Genomic DNA, 22,326 nt, shown 5'->3' on the forward strand with positions numbered 1-22,326 from the left:
GCTTTTCCATTGACTTACAGCCGTTGATATTTTTTGTCACATTTAAAAGGTGTTTGTGCATGAAACATGCACGTTTAGATGCATGTATTTGTGTATGAGAGATTGGGGAAAAGTGCACTCGATTCAGCTCCATCTATGTTTCAAGAGGCTGGGTTTCTTTATTTTGGAGATAATGAATACATAATTGTATTCACATATGAATACAACAGAAAGACATAACACTTTACAAATTACATGTACTCTTTTGTAGGCTCAACACAATTTCATAGATGTAGATCAAATATTCTAAGCCAGGGGTCACCAATCTCGATCCTGGAGGGCCGGTGTCCCTGCAGGGTTTAGCTCCAACTTGCCTCAGCACACCTGCCTGGATGTTTCTAGTAAACCTAATAAGACCTTGATTAGCTTGTTCAGGTGTGTTTGATTAGGGTTGGAGCTAAAATCTGCAGGACACCGGCCCTCCAGAAACAAGTTTGGTGACCACTGGTCTAAGCTATATTGAAATCATTTAAAGATATACAAATATCGGATATAATAAAAACATTGAAAAAAAACAATATAAAACAAACAAAAGCTATAATGATTTAGGAATATACAGTATAATATAAAATAATGAAATCGTTTTAAGCCATTTTGAACTTTACAAAGGCCTATCTGAAAAAAGATTTTAAATATTGTCTAAAAACAATAAACAACGGAGTATATTATAATTGTATTATTTTATAATGTTACACTGTAAACCCTAATGTTGTTTTTACTTAAACAATTAAGTAAAGTTGACTGAACATAACTTAAAATTTAGCATTTTGGTCTATCACTTAAAAATATGAGCTAATTTAACCCATGTACCATAAAAATGCAAAAACTTAAGATTTCAAGTGTTGTGAGCTCAAAACTAATTAATCCTTTGGGAAAAATATTTTCACAAATGTAGTCTTGACTGTAAAATTGTAGTATGTGCAACTTTTTAAGTGCAAGGTCTTTTTTAAATCAGAAAACAAATGGCTTCAGGTATAATTATTCATCATAATGTGAATAAAAGGCTACTTATTTTTTGTTTAAAATGTATTTAAAAATTTTTTTCATAATATATTATTACACACATGCATGCACACACATGCATATATATATATTACCGGTTTTGTAGACTATAGTTAAATAAACTTAAATATGCAAGTTTTGGGAGACTCCATTACTCAATTAAATTGAGGCAACGGGTTTACTCAATTAATTTAGTTTAGTGAAATTATTAGGGTTTTCAGTGTATTTATAAAGTATTTGGTTACGATGATATTAATCAAATCATGCATGACAGGTCAATAGCTGCATTATAACCGCTGTCATGGAAAATGGAATGGACGTTCTTGACTGGTGGAAGATGAACAAACAATCCTACCCAAAACATTTTAAAGCGCTAAAGGTACAGTGGACTCATAGTGTTTCTCCACAAAAACACGTTTGCAAAGCCTAATCTTGGTGAGTAAAGTGTTTTCAATATATAACTAAATATTAATTAAATCCATAATGCATAATGTAAACAGAGTATACAGGCTAATGTCAGCTTTATTCATTTATTTTTCAACTTCATCATCACCTTAAGGTCGGTTGTGAAGAAAAGCGGTGAAACAAATTCCGCAGAGCCTTTATCTTAATTTCGGCTAACTGTATATGTACCTAGGCCTATTTAGAGTGCTGAGATGTTATGATGTTACAGAGGACTTATTTTATTTCTTTATTCCAACTTCTAGTTGGCCTACACGTTTGTTATGAATAAATGATCCTAAAACACGTATAAACAACTTATTCTTGAAAAAGGCTGTGTACATGTGCACATTTGAATAATGTTTGGTTGTATATGGGTTCGGGCTTTTAAAAAGTTGTCTATCTTTTATAAAACTATAAACTCTCATTTGTGGCATTATCATATGAAAAAAAAAATCATTTAAGTCAGTCAGGATTTGTTTTATTAGTATATTAGGTTATTTAGGCTATGTATGGATGTTTGTTTATGACATGGATCCAGAACAGAGGCATCACCACCAGTGCTGCTTGACGCAAATTTTTCTGGACTTTATGGCCCAATCCCAATTCTATTTTTCTACCCCTACCCCTACCCCTGCCCTAAAAAAACCAAGTGTGAAGGAGAAGGTCTTTAATTTTTACCCCTAAGAAACAGCACCATTATCCAAAATCCAAATGGATTGCTTTTTAAAAACCAGGGCCAGGGCTATGATTTTGGATAACGGATTGGATCAAATCTTGAAAATGGGTTTTTCAAAAGAAAAAATGGATTAGGTAATTATATTAGATCACATAATCCAATCTTGGTTTTGATCCGGATCAAACCTTTAGTTTGGGTTTTTCAGACCTTTTTTGTAGGATTTGGATTAAACTGATCCCATCAGAAGGGTGAATTCAGTGTCGCCTCACAGCAAGAAGGTCGCTGGGTCGCTGGTTTGAGCCTCGGCTCAGTTGGCATTTCTGTGTGGAGTTTGCATGTTCTCCCTGCGTTCACATGGGTTTCCTCCAGGTGCTCCGGTTTCCCCCACAGTCCAAAGACATGCGGTACAGGTGAATTGGTTAGGCTAAATTGTCCGTAGTGTGTGTGTGAATGTGTGTGTGAATGTTTCCCAGAGATGGATTGCAGCTGGAAGGGCATCCACTGCGTAAAATCTTGCTGAATAAATTGGTGGTTCATTCCGCTGTGGCGACCCCGGATTAATAAAGGGACTAAGCCGACATGAAAATGAATGAATGAATGAACAACCAACTTTCTGTGGTAAAGTAATTGCCCTGTGTGCCATTCTACTGTGCTGCTGAGGGGTAGATGATGTCTGCAGCACAGAATGATAAGGCATGTCGCTCAGAGATTATGTAAAACTCACATGAAATCCGACACAACCGTTCACTTTGCGGTCTCATTGCATCTGATCTGTGTCTGATTTAGGACTACATATGAAAGTGGCACAGATCTGACCTGAAAAGATCAGATTCCATGCGGTTTGGGCTGTTCACACTGTGATTACCTGAGTCACATGAGGGGGGAATAGTTGGATTCGTGCCACATTTGCATGCCGTGGGAACGTAGGTGTGTCAAAACAGGAAAGATCCTAACTTTCTTTGCTATACATTTTTCTGTGTGGGTGTTGGGAGGATCCATGCACTTCTTCAGTATAAAAACACCACTTACCTTGTTCTCTGTATCACTTACTAAAAAAGTTAGATCCGTTTCATCCAGCATTTCTGTAATCATTGTCAGACACTTTTTGTGTAAACCTACTGAAGATGGCAGATAGCAAGGGTAAGTAGTAACTTATTCATCTTACAGATTCTAAAATAATGACAGCCAATGAAGAAATATTGTTTAGTCTGTACAAATATAAACTAGTTGTTTTTGTTTCTTACCAGTGGCTGTGGCCCAGTGGAGCCCTTCCTTTGTAGAAGACCTTCTCCCTGCGGCTGAAAAGACGGCTCTTCTGTATCATCTCTCTTACCTGTGTCTGGCCAACTTCCCCACCCTGGAGAAGATCATCAGGAGTCGGGCTGTGGAAACTCAGCTTCTCTTTGGGTCCTCTGATGCAACCATTTTGAAAGTACTGTTTCAGATTTTCTTTTGATTTGAGTATTTTCATTTTTGAGAGTATAGCAGAGTAACAGAAAGTGGTTTGTTTTCCGTTACGCCCCTGAAGTGTCTACACAACATGACTGATCTTGTCTCGTTTTTCTTGCAGTGCATTTTGACCAGTGACAACCTGGTTCAGTCGCTGTTTCCCATGTTGACAACAGCTGTAGAGAAAAATAAGCCACTTTTGGCTGTCAAATACCTGGCAAAGGCACAAACCTGGATCAAAGAAATCATCAGAGATGTGGACAAGATTGTAGAAAAGTAAGAAAATTTTTCAAAAGCAAAAAAATTACAGTAACATTTTTAAAAATAATTAAATTGATCCTCTACAGGCAACTGCTACAGTCATCTGAATAAAAAAAATAAGACTTACTTAGACAATATTGTGATCATATGTAGTGTCACTGCAACATTTTTTCATTCTCTTTAGGTATGATTTACACAACAAAGATATATCATCGGCCACCAGTGATGTTGTCACTGAAAAATCAAATACAGACAAGAACATTGCAAAAAAAGATCAAGAGCTGACGGCAACTGAAAACGCTCTGAATCAGCAGAAGACGGAGCTCCAAAAAGTCAGTGCAGAAATCGATCAAATTGAGAAAAAAATAAACGAGAAAAGTCAAGAGATTCAAAACTTTGCCAAATCTATGAGCCAAACCAGCAAAGGCCTTGGCATCTTTGCTGCAATTGTGCCATTTGTTGGGCTACTCGTCAAAAGCATATATGATGCTGTACATGATCCTTCAAACACTGCAAAATTAAAGGCTCTTGAAGCTGAGCTGAATAATCTGATTGCTGATAAAACTGCTGCCAAACAAAAGCATTGGCAGCTTCAGCTCCAGATCATTGACTGGCAGATGAAGGCTGCCAGAGCCAATTTTGACCGGAGTGAGTCCTTTTATATTACTTTCATGTCTAAAATAAACCTGTATGACAAGCCATGCGCCAAACTCTGAAGATGATGAGGGACTTGTTCAAATATGTTTGTATTTCCCCCTCTGCAGCTTCCATACCCGACCCCATCCATCTAAATGATGTGCAGAGTAGCTTGACAAAAATTCAATCTATTATGATTCAGCTCAAAAACTTCTGGGAGAAAGTAGCTGAAATGCTTAAGTACCTGGAACAAAAGACCTTTGTTGGAGAAGACCTTGTCGATGACCTTGTCGATCTAAAAGATGATTTTATTAAATCGATCGATGCAGCCAAAGAGGTAAAGACTGTTAAAAACAAATCTGTAAGATATTCTGAAATGTTCCCTACTCTTATTTAATCGCTTAATAATGTATTTTGCAATTGTTTTAATGTCACAGGCTTGGAGAAGTTTTGGTGCAGGCTGTCAGAAAGCGTCTGTCATCTTTAAGCTCCAAACCAAAGATGCCTACGCGTTCCTGGAGGTCAGTCCGTCCTCTCTCTCCAAGGCGGAATGGCAAAAAATTTACGAAAATGTCAAAGCAAAACTGGGGAAAATAGACCAACCACCAAGCCTGCAATCCTCAGATAAACCTGCTATTAATCAGTGATCTAAAGACACAAGTTCATTTATTCACTTCTTTTCAGTTTCTTGATGCTTGTATCCTGGAGTGATTACATTAGTTCTTTTTAACTGCAGCAAAGTTCTGTACGCCCCGCCCCTCTGCTAGATGCTTTAACACTCTGCATATATCATCTCCTCTGTGTGTACTCTTTAGAAGCATTTACAGCAAGGTTGCTATTAAATGCATAAAGAAATGTATGGAAAAAAACAAGCAGTGAATAAATTCTGGAAACATTACTATTGACTTTTGGTTTTACTTCAAGTAATTGAACATGTCTTTATTACTACCTTCAATTTATATTTCAGTGATTAAATATTTTGTCACTACACAAAAAGTAAACAAACACATGTAAGATTACTAAATAATTAATTAAATGTCCTAATAAGCAGCCTCACTTTATTGTGAAAAGTTAATGATCATGAGTCTTCAGATCTGGCTACTGAGAATACGCGTTTCTTAACGCGCAGTCACACGTAATACTGCAGCTTCAAATGCCACCTTTTTATTTAAAAAAAAAAAAACATTTTCCACCATGGGGTGCAAAGAACAACCACTTTTCCATTGCCTTCTAGTTGTTAATAGTTTTTTTCACATTTAAAAGGTGTGTTTGTGCATGAAACATGCACGTTTAGATGCATGTATTTGTGTATGAGAGACCGGGTAAAAGAGAACTCGATTCAGCTGGCTACAGTGTCGGTCAGAAATGTGCCCTCTGAGACCAATAAGAGATAAGTTAGTTTAAAAATCTAAATACATCTCAAGTAGATTTTAATCATGTAGAAAATTCAAATAAAATAGAAAATGACAAAGTCATCTCTAGTTATCAACCAGTTATTTGTTAATCTAGCAATGGTGTTAAACAAAAAAACAAATTTTTGTGGTTATTTTCCATTTGTTTGTGAAGCTGCAGCCCTGGCAGATGACTGTTATACTATTATGCAGTTTTTTTCTCTCTAGTCTTATTATTTTAAGGGGGGTAACGGTAATAAATGTCTTAGTTGAGACATCCATGCTGCTAGTTACTACATCAAGACTGTATTCATTTGCGGTTGCACAAAGAATTTGAGAAAGATCAGGTAAGTAAGCTGTGAATTGTATTTAGTGGACAGGATGAAAGTTCTATCAGGTTGATAACTTGCTGCAGCTTGGCTAATCTCAGCTATGCACTGCTTATATATTAAGATGTAGTGAGCTCTTCATCATCACTTCGAGGTACAATATTTAAATCAGAACCTCAAGTTCCATGTGATAAAATTAGATCAGGGGTGCCCAAACTCACACGACCCAAGTATACACGTCAGCAGTAGCCTTCGCCCTGTTTACCAAACCTGTTTACCAAACTACAAATGCTGAAGTGTGAAAAGGGACCATTGAGAACTGGCAAACCATTGACTCCTTAGTGCTGGCCCTGCATGGGCAGCCCTCACCAGGCCCACATAGTGCCTGATCTACAATCTACAACAATAAATCTGTTTCATTATAAGTACTTTTTAGTTTAGCTATTATACAATTTGATATATTTATTTCATAATGTCATTCCAGCCTCTGAGGCTGTATTTACAGTGAGAACCAGTTGAGTGTTACTGAGAACCATTGATAAACACCTAGGGCCTCAAGTACGTTGAATCAAAACATTGCATACGCACAAAGCTGTATATGTGTATAAGCAGTAAAAAATTCCGATGTATGAAACACTGCGTACGCCAAATCCCACGCATATTCTCTTTGTACATCCGAATGAACGTGAAACTAAATGCAAAACCCCTCCCTGCCTCCTCCCCCGTATGAATATGCTAATGACTCTACTTTGGCAAAACCCAACAAAAAAGCAACGGCAAAAGCAAGCAAGAAGAGAAACTTTGAACAGAATGTGATTTGGAGGTGCTGCTTTCGGAGGTAAACCGGAGAAAAACTGTGTTGTTTGCAAGTTTGTCCTCTGAAATTAATAACAAAAGAAAAGGATAGAGTGGCAGAGTTTAGCTGACGCGGTTAACACAGTTGGGTCTGAACATCGCACTGAGTGGATTAAAAAATAAATAGTGCGATGTATAGGACCGTGAACTCGATTCGAATCCAGCGTCTGATGAACTCATTCTTCTTTTTTTCATGTACATACAACATGCATAAATGTAATTAACCATGGTTATTAGGTGCTGGAAAAGCATGCAAATGCACCTTGAAAGTGCTTTAAAAGCGCTGGAATTTGAAGTTGGAAAAGGTGTAAGAACCTTGACCATTAAGAAATTATGAAATGGGAAGGACTGCAAAAATTAGGCACTCCATTGACATGGGAAACAGATGCAATAATGTTCTTTTAGATGATGAAAAAGAAATTAGGTTGTCAGTAAAGGAAATGAGGTTGCAGATTTAGAAGCTAAAAAGGTGACAGGATGTGAGGAGACAGTTCTAACACCAGTAGTATTTCAAGAGCCACAGCCTCAATTAGATGGCTTAACCAACAAATAGAACTTTTTTAACAACATAAACACACATAATATATTTGCCATACACATGAAGGACAAATATTGCACCAGCAACACTTCTAAATGTTCTTGTTGCAGAGGCAGATGATTCTGATCAAATGATAAAACAAAAATATAGGTCTTCCTATTTAAAGGCAATGGTCAGTGAATTTTGTCCATGTGCAGGTTATATGCAAAATATAAGCTTTAAGGAACAGCAACACCTGTACACATTCCAGTATCTAAGGGACTATTCAAGTATTTAGTAAATTATGTGGATATGACTAAACAAGTTCAAGGTAGAAAATACATGCTTTTTTTAATTGATATATTTAATAGATGGGTAGAGGTGCTACCATCAGCAGATGGAAGCAGGAACAGTAAACAACAGAACACCTCTTTAATTTAGATCAGGTAGGTAATTCTGTCCAATCACACCTCTCCAGGTATCACTGTCAATGTTCACATGGGCATTGAAGTGCCCCGGTAGAACAATGGAGTACCCAGTTGGAAACACCTTCCAGCACCCTTCGCGAGAAGGCCAGGTACTCTGCACTGATGTTTGGCCCGTCGGCACAAACTTCAATAAGAGACCTACCCTGAAGAAGATTTTATTCTCTCTGTGTGAAGTATTTTCTAAGTGTAAAGCAGTTAATTTTCTCTTCTCAAAATGTATGTAGTGTTTGCAGCACACATGCCAGCCTGTGTTAAAAATACAGTGATATGTCTGTGTAAGATGAGTATGCCTGCCCAGGAGCAACACTGGGAGAAGGCTATGCTGAAGAAGATTGTGTAGAATAACTGAATATGTAAAGCACTGATTATATATGTTAAATACTTGTATGAAGCTATATGTGTCAGAAGTTAGAATGAGTAACATATCAAGTGATTATGCTATCATGACAATGTATGTAAACACTTAGTTCCTTTGCATAAGTTGCATCTGTACTTTGCTGACATAGTCCTGTAACATCTCTGTTGACATGAGCTAGTGGGCTGAGAGCCAAGAATAGCAGGACCCCTTAGACTAGAAACCTATTCAAAAATGGTCAAGAGTTAAAAAGAGACACCTAGGGGTGTCTCAAATAACCTGTATAATGATTTTGGAAACACACAGAAACTTTAGAAGGAGCAGGAGGAGAATGCTACGAGGTCTGCTCTGCTCTTTCTCTGCTTTATTATGGAGAACAAAGTCTATTTTCTGATATTCAAAACCTCCGGTCTGATCATTTCTAATTGATAAGAAGTCGAACTACGACAACCCCTGACCCAAATGTGCAGGTAGGTGACTCTCTCGTTCAACAGGGAAAACTCCAACACATGACGGTTGAGTTAGGAAGCTATAGCAAGTCCACACCAGTCAGCCAACTCCAGAGAAGAAAAAGTCCAGCCCTTCTCAAACTGTGCATGGAGGTGAGCCCAACTATCTCTAGTCAGTACCGTTTAACCTCCAGCACAAGTTCAGGCTCCTTCCTTCTCAGAGGGAGGAAATTCCATGTTCCAAGGGTTAGATTATGTGCCTGACGATAGGGTCGTCATGGTTCTGACGTTTGACCACCACCCATTTCACAATGCACCTACCCCTTATGGGTCATCCTGCCACTCCTTTGGGATGAAACCAGGCCCCAGTCCTGGCTTCTAGGTTGGCATCATGCATCATTCCGGGCAATGTCACGGTCCTTGATGTTTTGCTAATTATAGGGGGTTTTTGAATTGCTCTTAGTCTGACCTGTCACATACCAAGGGCATTAGCCCCTGACAACATAGCTCTAGGATCACTCAGGCACTCAAACCCTCCACCACAATAAGGTGGTGGTTCATTTAACATCATGCTTCAATAACATATAAGATAAGACCATACGTGAAAGTGCCTGCTTGCATTTGCCAAGGCCCTATTTATAATTACATACACTGGTTGATGGAACAAACACGGTATCTAAACTATGATATCTAGGTGCTAGAGTTTATCTAAATTTGCTGAACTGTGAAGACAGAGCTAAGACTAGTCACAAACTCAACAAACAAGCTAACACAAAGTGACAAATGTATGCAGGAAGTCTACACTTACTGGGAAATAAACAACCACAGTCTATTTATAGAGAACTTTTTAAAGCCTATTCTAAAACACTGTGTTTGCACACACATGCACCACTCAAACACACAAACTTAAGAGTGTGAAAATAATACATTTTCTAAACTGATGTATTTAAATACAAGTCTACGTGAAGTATATATTCTGAATCAAAAATTTGTCTCTTCATGTTAATCATCAGGTGTTAGTTGTATTTGGATAAAGAAAAAATATTTTTTGTATGTTTATAACATGTCTATGTAGGAACAGTTTATAGGGGATTGTGGTTATGGCAACTGATTAAAAAATAGGATAACAGCATGAAAACCAAATGTCACATTAACATGTACAAATTATAGAACATAATGAAATTAGGGTGTACTAAGACTAAGCTATCCGAACTTATCCCGGTTTATTTAACAAGTGGGAGTGTTTTGTGCCATGCCAGGGGGTTGTTAAGTTGGCCAGCCCTGGTCCAGTTGGAAGAGATGGGCCAGAATGCAACTCAGGCCCCGTTTACACTAATTCGTTTTCGTTTTAAAACGCATAAGTTTTGCTACGGTTACGGCATCCGTCCACACTACGCCGGAAAACGGAGCATTTCGAAAATGCTGGAGAGGTCGTTTTCATTCTAAAACGCTGCTGCTCCGTCTCAGTGTGGATGGGGGAAAACGGAGACATCTGAAAAACGGAGGCGGGGCTGCAGACATTCGCATATTCGCATATGCATATTTATGATAAAACAGAGCCAATATATCATCACTGCCTCCTTTCATTTTCATTGAAAATACGAAACACCCTCTGCTATGCTGAAAATCTGTTTTATAATCAATAATAGCCATTATGAAAGAACAACGCACAATAAGTTCATACATTATAGGAAATAAATGCAAACTATCAGTCACAGAATGTACGTGGTTACATTAATTATTAACTTATCTTTGCGCTCAGCCAAAACACGTTACGTGAGAACAAGTAATAGATTCAAAAGACCAAAGTCGGGGAATATGTCGTTAGATAAAGACAACAAGATAAATTAAATATCACGTTTAGCAAATATAGTGAGATTAGATCCAGCAGGAGATGCTTGATGAGCAGTCCAACCAGCACAGCTCTCATCTGGGTAGAAATGCTGCAGCGCATGCCAGCGTGTGAGTGTGTGTGTGGAAGGGTATTTGCTGTCTAAAACATATGCTGGATAAGAGTGAACCATAGTTTTTGAACACCCAATATATTTCATTCTGTGTGTTTTTAGAACTGCATCCAGTCCTCAGTCATGAGCTTTTAATGACAAAAGTTCTGGCTCAGATATCATGTTAAGGGGTCCGTTTTCATACATGGATTATTCAGTTAGCTGGATTTGGATATTGACGAGGTGTCACGATCCAGGATCATTTCGTTCTTCAAAGCTGATCCGAGAGTTGTTGTCATAGCAACAGTTCTGCTAGCTCAAACCTGGTTGGGAGCAGGCTCAATTCATATAAACAAGAATAGATCGTGTCAGTTCAAGCAAAGATAATACTGAAAGTATGTACCAAATGCTGATATTTTTAGAGCCTGCTAACGGATCAAATGTCAGACTATGTAAGCTTAGTTTATATATATAATTAAATAATAATAATAGTTAAAAGCCTGGGTGCTGGTCCACAGAGGGCTCTTATTTTGAGGGCTACGTCACGAGCTCAGATTTGGTTGACCAATCAAAGGAAAGTTGGCGTTTCAGCACTGCATACATGGGTATAATGAATTTTGAAGTTGTTTATTTATTTTCCTACCCTAAATTAAAAAAATGAAAATCGAGCCAAAATCTCACTTTCTTGTGAGCAAATAAAAAACAGAAAAACTCCCGTTTTCTTAATTTTTCTTTTTTTTGTTTGAAAACGGATATGGATTGGACGAAAGATACCCTGATTGATCAAGCAGTGAAACCAGCTTCTTTCGTTCATGACCATTTTAGGAGCTCAAAGTGCAGCACTGAAGTTCTCATTATTAACACACTGAAGATAAAACACCTTCTCTGTCCATAGGTTATTTCCATTTAATCAGATTGACCATTTACTACATTGCGACTGTGTGTCTGATATGGGGTTTTCATTCTAAAATTATTTGTTTTTGACTCTTTTATTTATTTATTTCTATTTTGTATGGAAAAAAATACTTTATATAAATTCAGTTATTATTTGTTATAAGACTGTGGACTTTTGTTCAGTGAAACCCAGAGCACTTTTTTCTTGTCTGTTTTCGTGTACTTTTTGTAGAGTATGCATGTGTTTTTTTTTTGTTTTTTTTTTTTGTAAGCAGACAGTTCAAATCTAAAACTGAAGAGGGAAGTAGAGAAGTTAAAGTTTGCATTATCAGCAGTGGTAAGAAAAGGCTTACTGCAATATTCACACACTCATCTGGACTGGCAGTTTAACACACTTCAGTGTGATTCTGGTAAGCTCCCGATTTTTGATATTCAATAAAATATGTATTCCAATATTCCATGTACATACTATAGTAAGTACATAATTATGTATAATTACAAGAATCTTTATTTAAACCAAACCCGTATTTGAACCCTAGCCATACATGTCAGTGCATAATGTAATTTCATACATGGTTAATTACACAATTAATACATAGTTAACTGAATAGAAACACTTCAATGAGGACACCTAAAAATAAATTGTAACCGTGCAAATTTACAATGTGGTATTGTACTGTGAGGTATTGTATATTGTCTAAACAATTGACCGTTTTGCTGTATTTAAAGATGTGTTGACCCTACTTAATCGCAATAAATTTTTTATCTTATTAACTGTTAATAGAATGGAATTTGATCAAGGGGTCAATGCTACATAGTAGTGGAAAGAAGGTTTGAAATGTAATTATTCATGTTACTGCAAATACATACAGTATGTGGGAAAAGGGGAGTGCTGGGGACCAAACCGGTGACAGAAATCAATATTTTGGGGTTGTGGTTATACCAGATGATTGGGATATTGATTGGAGATTGTTTCTACTTTTAACTTGATTGAGGTTTTGAGTTGTTATTGGAAAAGTTTTTGTGTATCTGGCAACGGTGAGTTCAGTTGAAATGTCTGAGCAATATTCAGCCATTCCAGGTAATATGCAGAAATTAACTTTTGCTGCAAAACCATGTCTTTGTATCTTTTATCTAGCCAACGCTCACCAACTGCTGAGTTATCACCTCAGATATAACAACAGAGCACTGGTGAACCTGGGAAACTTCTATCAGTGAACAACGCCACAGAGGAACCCCAACACAAACGCAAGTAAGACTCTAAGTTGAACTAGTGCTCTTAATCATAACCTCACTGAAAATTCAATGCAAATGTTGAAGGATAACACTGTATTTTGATGGCCCCTAATGCTTTTTGTTGACTATAAGTTTCACTGAAACTACATGTCAACAAGTTCTCAGAGTATTTGAAGTTTTTACTGCTGATGCTGCTTTAACTGTGAGTCTGTGGTCTTTATGTAGAAATAAAAAAATAATTAATTATAGAAATAAAAACTCAGGACAATGTTACAAATTCACATTCCTACCGATTTCCATTGTGTTTTGTGAATCTGTGCCATTGTTGTAAACTTTTATAGATGTTTGTGAAGGAATGACGCATGGTTGCATGCCAAGCTTTAATTCTGTGGACATTAATCCCTCCCAAAACATGATATGGCACAAAATGAAGCATGGTTGGTTTTTAACCTGCAAGTCTTACAGAATTTTTACATCTGAAAAGGCTTGACACATCGCTCAGGAGTGGTTCAGCCACATTGCTGTAGTCAACACTAGTCCCGCCTCCAAGTTCTTCTGATTGGTCTACTGCTTTCTAACAGACTGTATGACAAAAGAGTGCTGCTGTGAACACAAAGGCCAATTAGATGTGTTTTTGGAATGCTCTGAACAGCTCTGAAATGTTAGCAGGAAATGGCCATTTTTTTTAAATTTCAGTACCAATTGTTACCAAACTAGATACTTTGATAACACTACTTTTCAGGTACAATATCTAGATTCATAACCTCAATTCCATGTTATAAAATTAGATCTAATGTATGATTAAGGTGATGGGTCAGTCCAATGATTGCTTTATCCCAAAAGTCCTAATGTATCATTTGTGTCATGTATGTAGATGTTAAAATTCTCCATCAATTAGCATTAGGACTATTGTCTGTTATTTTATTAACAATAAGCACCTTAGGTGCAAGTAACCTGGGGCCTCATGTACAAAGACTTGAGTTGAAGTAATACTAAAACATTGTGTATGGACAAAGCTGTAAATGTTCGTGCGCAGTAAAAAATTCAGATGTATGAAACACTGCGTACGCAGAATCCAGTGCATGAGCGCAAAACCCCTCCCTGCTTCCTCCCCCGTATGAATATAATAATGACTCTACTTTGGAAAAACCCAACGAAAAAGCAATGGCAAAAGCAAGCAAAAAGAAAAACTTCACAGAATGTGAATTGGAAGTGTTCCTATCGGGGGTAGACTGGAGAAAAACTGTTATTTGTCCTCTGGAATTAATAACAAAAGAAAAAAAAATAGAGTGGGAGAGTTTAGCTGATGTGGTTATCACAGTTGGGTCTGAACATCCCACTGTGAAGGAATTAAAAAAGAAATGGTCCGATGTAAAGGTGCAGGTTCAGAGGGGAACATCGGCACATTGTCAAAGTGTGGACTGAACAAGCGGGGGAACAAGGGATGCTAAACTAACACCCTTTGAGGAGAGAGTTGCCTCAATTGTGGGTGACACTTTACTGTCTAGAGTAGTATCCGTGTCTGTGGGAGACATATATGTATTAGAGGAACACTTTGTTAGGGAGGTATAGCAGCACCCCTCAACTCTTAACAAGGCAGCACCACCCAGCTGCCCAATCGCCCGCTTTACAACTGATCGAGTGCCTGCCACCCTGGAGCCTCATCCCAACCATGCTGTTTGTGAGGATGAATTAATCATGGGTTGACCAAGGCCACCTTGCTACAATATTTGTTAAGCACATTTAAGCATCACATATTATTTGCACATTTGTTGAATGGAAATGTTTCTGATTCACGTTTGCAAATTCGTCTTCAGATGGCGCCTTTATACCAATGTGCGTGCAGTAGATCGCTCCGATTACATTGGGAAAACCGGTGAATGCTGCAAATAGCACTTTAATGTTTAGCTGGTCAACTCCATGGTATGGAAACCTTATATACCTGCTAGACATGCGGATGAACCCGTCCCATACAGCTGCCATTGCATGGCTCAAACACACTTTGTAGTGTGCAATTTAACACAACTGCCTCTAGGAGTCGCCAATGGAAAGCACACACAAGAAATTCACATACGCCAGACATGAAGTTGGCACGGACCAACGCACACTCTTACGTTAGTTTCATTGTTAGTGAATCTAAACGTGATTGACATGAAATCTGGCGAACGCAAAGTTTTCGTGCGTACGCAGCATTGATACATGAGGCCCCTAGTGTTTAGAAAACCAAACTTTAAAAAATATCCCTTTTTACTTTATTCATTCATTTATTTTATTTTTGGCTCAGTCCCCTCATTAATCAGGGTTCACCACAGCGGAATGAACCACCAACTTATCCAGCATATGTTTTACGCAGCGGATGCCCTTCCAGCCTCAAACCAACACCGGGAAACTCCCATACACTCTTGCATTCACGCTGTAAAGTTTTTAAATTTACCTTGATCGCATGTCTTTGGACTGTGGGGGAAATCAGAGCACCTGGAGGAAACGCACGTGAACACAGGAAGAACATGCAAACTCCACACAAAAATGCCAACTGACCCAGCCGGGGCTCAAACCCGTGACCTTCTTGCTGTGAGGTGATCATGCCACCCACTGTGCCACCGTGACGCCATCTGTTTTCCCTTTGTTATATATATTTTACTATTATTCTATTTCATTATTTGATTTAAGCTTGCTCCACAACATTTTTGACATAATCTAATTTTATCAAAAATTAATTAATGGATTTCAGTCTGATGCAGTCCCTAACTCCTAAACCAACCTTCTTATCAAGAGTACTCAAAAAGCCCACCCCTCCCTCCCTCCCAGACTCCAGACAGCCAATAACATTCTCTCCAAATGCATATACACCCTTCACAAAAGTTACCAGTCTATCCATACAGCCTGTACCCTCTACACCATGTTAACCCTAGCCTTTTCCTCAGATGCTCTGAAATTAACATTGAACTTTAACCCAAACATCCACCCCACTATCTCAGATCTAGCTTTGTTGGATAAAGAAACCCTTTGTTTCAACATAGAATATCTCAAGGAAGCACAGCATACTCTCACCAGCCTCCAGCCACCACGCAAGCCATTTCGTCCTCTTACCCTTTCTTTCCAGAGTGAGCACGACTCCACTTCCTCTTCATTACCTTTCGTTCGGGAAGTCATTCTATATTATATAATATATAGTTATAACTATTATACATAATAGTCATTCTATATTATATAATATATAGTTATAACTATTATACATAATAGTCATTCTATATTATATAATTGTATAATATAGCAGTTCCTTATATCATGTTTTCATTTTATTGTTAAGATAGTGAAACAATATGCGTATCCAGGATGATGTGAATAAGGTTTAAAGTACACTCTTCCCTTTGAAGATTTATCTGACATGTTCCTCGGGAGTTTGTTTTCCCATGTCAAACTTGCGAAGTCTGAACTTACAAGGAGAGAATGCAGGACTGAACTGTGTGTAGGCTACTTAATATTGAGAAAAAGCCCCAATCAGAGAGGCGAATGTCTGCAGCCCCGCCTCTGTTTTCCCTCATCCGCACTGAGACGGAGCAGCAGCGTTTTAGAATAAAAACAGCCTCTTCAGCATTTCCAAAAGCTCCGTTTTTGGTGCTCAAAAACTCCGGCACAGTGTGGACGGATGGCATAACCGTAGCAAAACGTATGCATTTTAAAACTATAACTTGTTAGTCAGGGGTGGACTGGGACTAAAAATCAGCCCTGGCATTGTAGCCACACCAGCCCAAATTACCACACCGACACAGCCCCACCTACGTACACACACATTCATATTGGTGTACAGATGGTAAAACTATTTAAGCAGTACCATATTTGAGAAATATTTACACATTTGATGTATGTGACTGGAACAAAAACAGCCCATTTATATATGCAATCATGTCATTAGTTTTTTTTTCGGCTAAGTCCCTTTATCAATCTTAGAAACAGCAAATATTTTACACAGCGGATGCCCTCAAAGCTGCAACCCATTACTGGGATAACCAATTCCCAATTGGACTACCCAATTCACCTATAGCATGTGTTTGGACTTGTGAAGGAAACCAGAAGGTAACCCACGCGAACATGCAAACTCCACACAGAAACACCAACTGACCCAGCTGAGAGAACCAGCGACCTTATTGCTGTGAGGCGACAGCGCTACCTACTGCGCCACTGCACTGCCCCCTTTCGAGACTAGTTCAGTTGATTTGATGTATTTAGCATTGTCTGACTTGACTGCCTTTCCCTTTTTATGGTCCATCTCTGACAATTTGTTGCACTTACTGTGTGCTGGACATTCTTGGAAGATCTTGATTAAGTCTGCGTAACCTCTGATTGGGTCGGCCCATCTCGAAACCAGTCGGTCGTTGCCGATTGGGCCAATTCTTAACATTGATTAATATTCTTACTATTATCATCATCAGCATCATCATCATCATAATATTCACATCTTGCAAGAGATAAAAGTTGCTTACATGTAAAAAAAAACAATACATATGATATAATATTTCGTATAATTAATAAAAAATAAATAAAAAAAATAGCTGACCGGCCCACATTTAAAAAATGGTCCGGCCCTTTTGGCATTTGCCGCCCCTGGTGTTAGTGTAAACAGGGCCTAAAGTTCTCGTCAGTGAGTGAGGATAACCTGTGGATAACACAATGCGCGTGATCATCCTCTCATTCAGTATCCACCTGCTTTCTTTTGCTCATGCAACACAGTTATTTTTGTCAGTTGTGCTGCTTCTCAATTCTAAGATCATATATGCACACATTTTGACAAACGTTCATACACTAAAATTCTAATCTTAAGTGTTAAGCCAGCACTGGCCTGATCAATCCTGTCGACTGTCCCAAGCATCTCTCACGTTGGCCCCAGGTTATTCTTATAGTTAAACCTTGCTTTTAGGAAAACTGCAATTTAAGTAGTTAATAGAAGACGCCATGGGTGAAGCTAAAATCTACCTGCAGTTATTGTCAAGCCCTGATTGTACATGTTGATTGCTGCTGCAGAGTAATAGCCTGAGCTTGCTTTATGACTGATCTTGTTGCAGATTAATTAATTGCTGTTGCTCATTAATATCTATCAAAAGTCAGCCCACAAATATGAAAAATTTGCTTTAGTAATAGTAGAGCGTGTCATGTTTAAACACTTTGTTATAATGATTATAGTTGTTTTTATGTCTTTCAGGAAGTGCAGAAGTAAAAGCAGACCATGGACAGCACTGATTTCTTCAACATCTCCCCAACTACATATTGGGATCATAATGATGGAGATGTTTATCATCAAATTCACCCTTATGATACTTATCACTATACATATTTTAATGAAATCAGACTCTCCATCTTCGGTATCGTGGCTGTGTGTGTGGGGCTGCCGTGTCTGATTTGGGCTTTTTATTCGGTGCACCTTCAGAGAAAAGCAAGTGGTCGAATCTCAGCCTTCATCATCCTCCTCCTCCTAACTGACCTGCTGCAACTGCTCCTCTATCCATACATAGTGTCATATCTACTGTCTTTTGGTTATTTCCATCTTCTCCCCTTTACAGTAGTTGTATCTGCTTGTGTGAAGATCACTGGCCTTCACATGCAGGCGCTTGTGGCTCTGGAGGCGGCTCTGTCTCTGAAATATCCAAGGATTTCTGCTCGCATGTGCTCATGGCCTTGTTACATCATGATCTCCATCATCATACTTCTTATTCCTGTCATGTTTGTTTTTGGAGTACTTTTTGGTGGTCCATCTGTTGGTGAAGTGTATCTGTATTCCACATTTGGCTCATTTCTGCTACCTGCTTGTTTATTGGTTGCCACAGGTATAATTATCTACAAAGCCCCGCCCACTGCTACCAGCACACCTGTCACTTACTCCAGACCAGGTGCAGCGGTGTTTGCTGTATCTTTGGTTACATTACTTGTGCTCTATTTACCAAGTGTGATGCTCATTGTGATTCTCCACAATCACATATCAGATTCTTGGAAGACAATGACGTTATGTTTGGTAAGCTTTACAGTGGTTTCCGAGCCTCTGCTGTGTGTGCTGGTCTGCAGACAGAATCTCAGTGCTCAGACAAAACAGACACGCATAGAGCTCAACTCTGAGCAGACATCAGTCTGAACTCAACACCTGGCAGGATTAATTCGGAACATTTAAGAAAGAAAAAATATACTAATTTGTAGTATCATAACATTATTTGTAGTCTTTTTTTTTGGCTGAAGTTAAAAATCTTTTTGTTCTTCTTATACTGTTCAAACTGCATTTTCTATTGCCACACACCTTACCCAATCCTTTAACTAAGCATTGGAAACTGTGCATGTCTACTTTCTGAAAAGAAAAAAAACAACTACAAACACTCTTTAATCTCTGATTCATAGGCCTTTTGAAAAACAGGATATTGGATACTTACTTTTTGCACAAACACGCACATAACACATGTTGGGTTTCCGTGTTTTATGTCTGATAACTTCCTAAATTTCAAAGAATACTCTTAGGCAGTACTCACACTAGGTACAGTTGCCTCGAACCGGGCCAAAGCACTCTTGTCCCCCCTCCCGTCTCCCCCGACAGCCCGCACTCACACCACAAACGGGCTTCGGCACGCTTACATTATCGCTGCTGCACTGTTCAGTGAGAAGCGCTCTCTCACTCAGCAGCACAGTGGAAATTTCTCTAGTTATATTGTTTCAGTCGCTTGATATGCCGTCAAATATTTCGCCAAACAGTCCTTAGGGATGCGGGGACACGCAGTCAGATATTTCGCCGAACAGATCCGCCACTTTTGGCGCTCATAAACAATCATAAAGCTCTCGTGCTGGAGGAATGAGGAGGTCTGCTGAAGGTGCAGCTGTCATGCAGTGAGGGGTTTGTGTCTTTAATAAACTACGGCAGTTTGCGTTCACTGAACAGTAAGAATGATTAATAAATCCATATGAAACAGTCCCTTAAAAGTCACGTCTTGCTTTCAGTTTCGGGCTTTGGCGCGTTTTGCACTCACACACAAGCGTACCGCGCCAAAGCCCAAGTGAATCAGCCCCATTCAGTGCACTCACACTTCTGAAATGATCCGGGAAACAGGCCTGGGCACGGTACGGATGGCATAGTGTGAGTAGGTCTTTAAAGAGCTCCAGTGTTTCTCTATGGAGAGAAGATCCTTCCAGAAGAACAGCAATTTTGGCAGCTCTTCACCAGTCAGGACTGTATGGTAGAGTAGTCAGATGGAGACACATGACAGATGCTTAGAATTTGACCATAAGGCACCTGAAGGACTCTCAGAGCATGAGAAATTATTTGGATAAAACAAAGATTGAAAATTTGTCTGGAAGAAACCCCAACAGCCAATATAATGGAGCAGTGTCTATGGCAGGGATGGGCAAACTTAATCCTCGAGGGCCGGTGTTCCTGCAGAGTTTTGTTCCAACACTAGTCAAACACACCTGAACAAACTAATCAGTGTCTTCAAGATCACTTGAACTCTATAGGGAGGTCTGTTTGAATAGGGTTGGAGCTAAACTATGCAGGACACTGGCCCTCCAGGATCAAGTTTGCCCACACCTGGTCTATGGGATGACCCTTTGAATGTCTTGGAGTGGCCCAGCATGATCCCAAACCTGCACCTCATTGAACATCAGGGGAGAAATCTGAAAATTGTTGAGAACTGTGGATATATAAATGTATATAATCTAGTTTCAAATGAACAATAACCTACATTTAACTGAAAAGTTATATGCTTTGGTTCTTTCTGACTACTGGCTGAGCCAAAGTGATGCAAATGCTACGGGCAGGCTTTTAACAACTCTGCCATTGTCTTCGGGTAATACTTTCAGGCCAAAGAAACCCCTTTTGTTAATTAACTTGTATGGTCAGTAGCTGGGCAGGTTTCTAACACCTATACGCTAGTTATCATGCTGACTCCAATACTGAATTTGCATGCTTTGTTTAGCCATCTCCCCTACTCCTAAAGGCAGATTTATACTTCTGCATCAAGCGCATGCATATGCTACAGCGCAGCCTACGCGTGGACATATAGCTCCATGCCGTGGCTGTCGCTGACGTGCATCTCTCAAAAAATATAATGCATACACGTAGCGCAAGCTCTGTGATTGGACGGCTTGGTAGTGCTGACGAGTGTGGGTGGAGGTGAGAGCCGCGCGAGCGTGTTGCAGCGGGTGTTTACAAGTGTGGAGTTCCGTGAAGGAGCTCCGGATGGAGACTGCTGTTTTGTCTTTACCTTATGATTGAAGTTGTTGCATGTCCGCCGGTTCCCACCTCAAAATGGCCGAGTTTGAGCCACTTGTACAGTAAGGTAGCGTTCAGAAAAAACAAAACACCAGCGAAGAAACTCGACACAGAGAAACATCAACACCTCACTACCAACTAGCATTTCAGAAGTGTATTGCAGAGCAACAGAAAAAGAGCGCAGAAGTATAAATGCACAGCTGCGCACAAGGCTTGCGACGTGGGTTTTGCCGATCACTTGAAGCAGAAGTATAAACCCGGCTTAAGAAGACATTACAGAAAGGACATCTTTGTCTCAATTCAGACTTTTGATAAAACTCGCAGACTGCAGACCTCCAATACGCTCCTGCAGACACATACTGTAGACTTTTTGAAGACGCTGCACGACTGCAGATTAACCAACACGTCTAAATCAAGGAATTCTGCTTGTTTCGAGTCTCCTAGACTGGGTTCTCTTCTCTTTCACTCATTTATTATTTTACAACAGAACCAACAATCCTCATCCAACCGGATGGAGCTTGAGAAGAACTGCTCCAAAATAGCTGTGCCAAGCTTGTAGCTTTATAATAAAAAAAAAAGACTCAAGTCTGTAATTGGAGTCAGAGTTGCTTCGAAACTTTTTTTTTTGAGTAAAGGCTGTGGATGCTTATGTACATATACATTTTTTATCTTCTTTTAAAATTCATAAAATTGCAGATTTTAAACAAACTTTTTTTTCTGTTTTTTTTGTTTTGTTTAATCCATTTAGGAATATGAGTATAATATACAAAATGCAATAACATAATGTGTAATTTGAAATGTGAAAATCTAACATGTCTGTGTATATATTATACAGTAAATATTAAAACCATATAAATAAACAACATACTATTTTTCCATTTGTCTGGTCCTGCTCATGAAGGGGTACTGTCCTACCTATTTCAGCTTCAACCCTGGTAAAACACATATTTAATGTTCAATGTAATCTCAGCCTAAACCCGATGGGAGGGTGTGGCATAGAATAGCTCCTCCCCTTTAAAAAAACAGCCAATAGTCTTGTTTTATCACAGCTCTGCCAGTGATAGTGGTTCAGTTAAAGCACATAAAATGAAAAGTGTCCTGAAGGGGGCGTGGCATGTGA

The 22,326-nt window shown here is 38.9% G+C and overlaps 1 protein-coding gene and 1 long non-coding RNA gene across 5 annotated transcripts; both read left to right on the forward strand.

Moving 5' to 3' along the window:
* The first annotated feature begins 1,292 nt into the window (after positions 1 to 1,292).
* Positions 1,293 to 5,405, forward strand: LOC147838136 (uncharacterized). 2 transcript variants are annotated; one of them, XM_087306484.1, is made up of 7 exons: positions 2,023 to 2,295; positions 2,948 to 3,301; positions 3,409 to 3,593; positions 3,732 to 3,886; positions 4,056 to 4,519; positions 4,636 to 4,844; positions 4,945 to 5,405. In XM_087306484.1, the coding sequence occupies exons 2-7, from the start codon at positions 3,286 to 3,288 to the stop codon at positions 5,152 to 5,154; spliced, it is 1,239 nt and encodes a 412-aa protein (XP_087162610.1). In that variant the 5' UTR covers positions 2,023 to 2,295; positions 2,948 to 3,285; the 3' UTR covers positions 5,155 to 5,405. The 2 variants fall into 2 exon arrangements, with proteins under 2 accessions (XP_087162609.1, XP_087162610.1); XM_087306483.1 differs by having other exon boundaries at positions 1,293 to 3,301.
* Positions 5,406 to 11,603: 6,198 nt separating this feature from the next.
* Positions 11,604 to 22,071, forward strand: LOC137487242 (uncharacterized). 3 transcript variants are annotated; one of them, XR_015523090.1, is made up of 4 exons: positions 11,604 to 12,138; positions 12,867 to 12,980; positions 18,165 to 20,453; positions 20,505 to 22,071. It is a non-coding gene; the product is annotated as an uncharacterized LOC137487242 (long non-coding RNA). The 3 variants fall into 3 exon arrangements; XR_015523091.1 differs by having other exon boundaries at positions 18,165 to 19,825; positions 21,212 to 22,071; XR_015523092.1 differs by having other exon boundaries at positions 18,165 to 19,537; positions 21,212 to 22,071.
* Positions 22,072 to 22,326: the final 255 nt, after the last annotated feature.

Source organism: Danio rerio, chromosome 23, assembly GCF_052040795.2.
Source record: "Danio rerio strain M-AB ecotype USA chromosome 23, GRCz13ab, whole genome shotgun sequence".
NCBI lineage: Eukaryota > Metazoa > Chordata > Actinopteri > Cypriniformes > Danionidae > Danio > Danio rerio.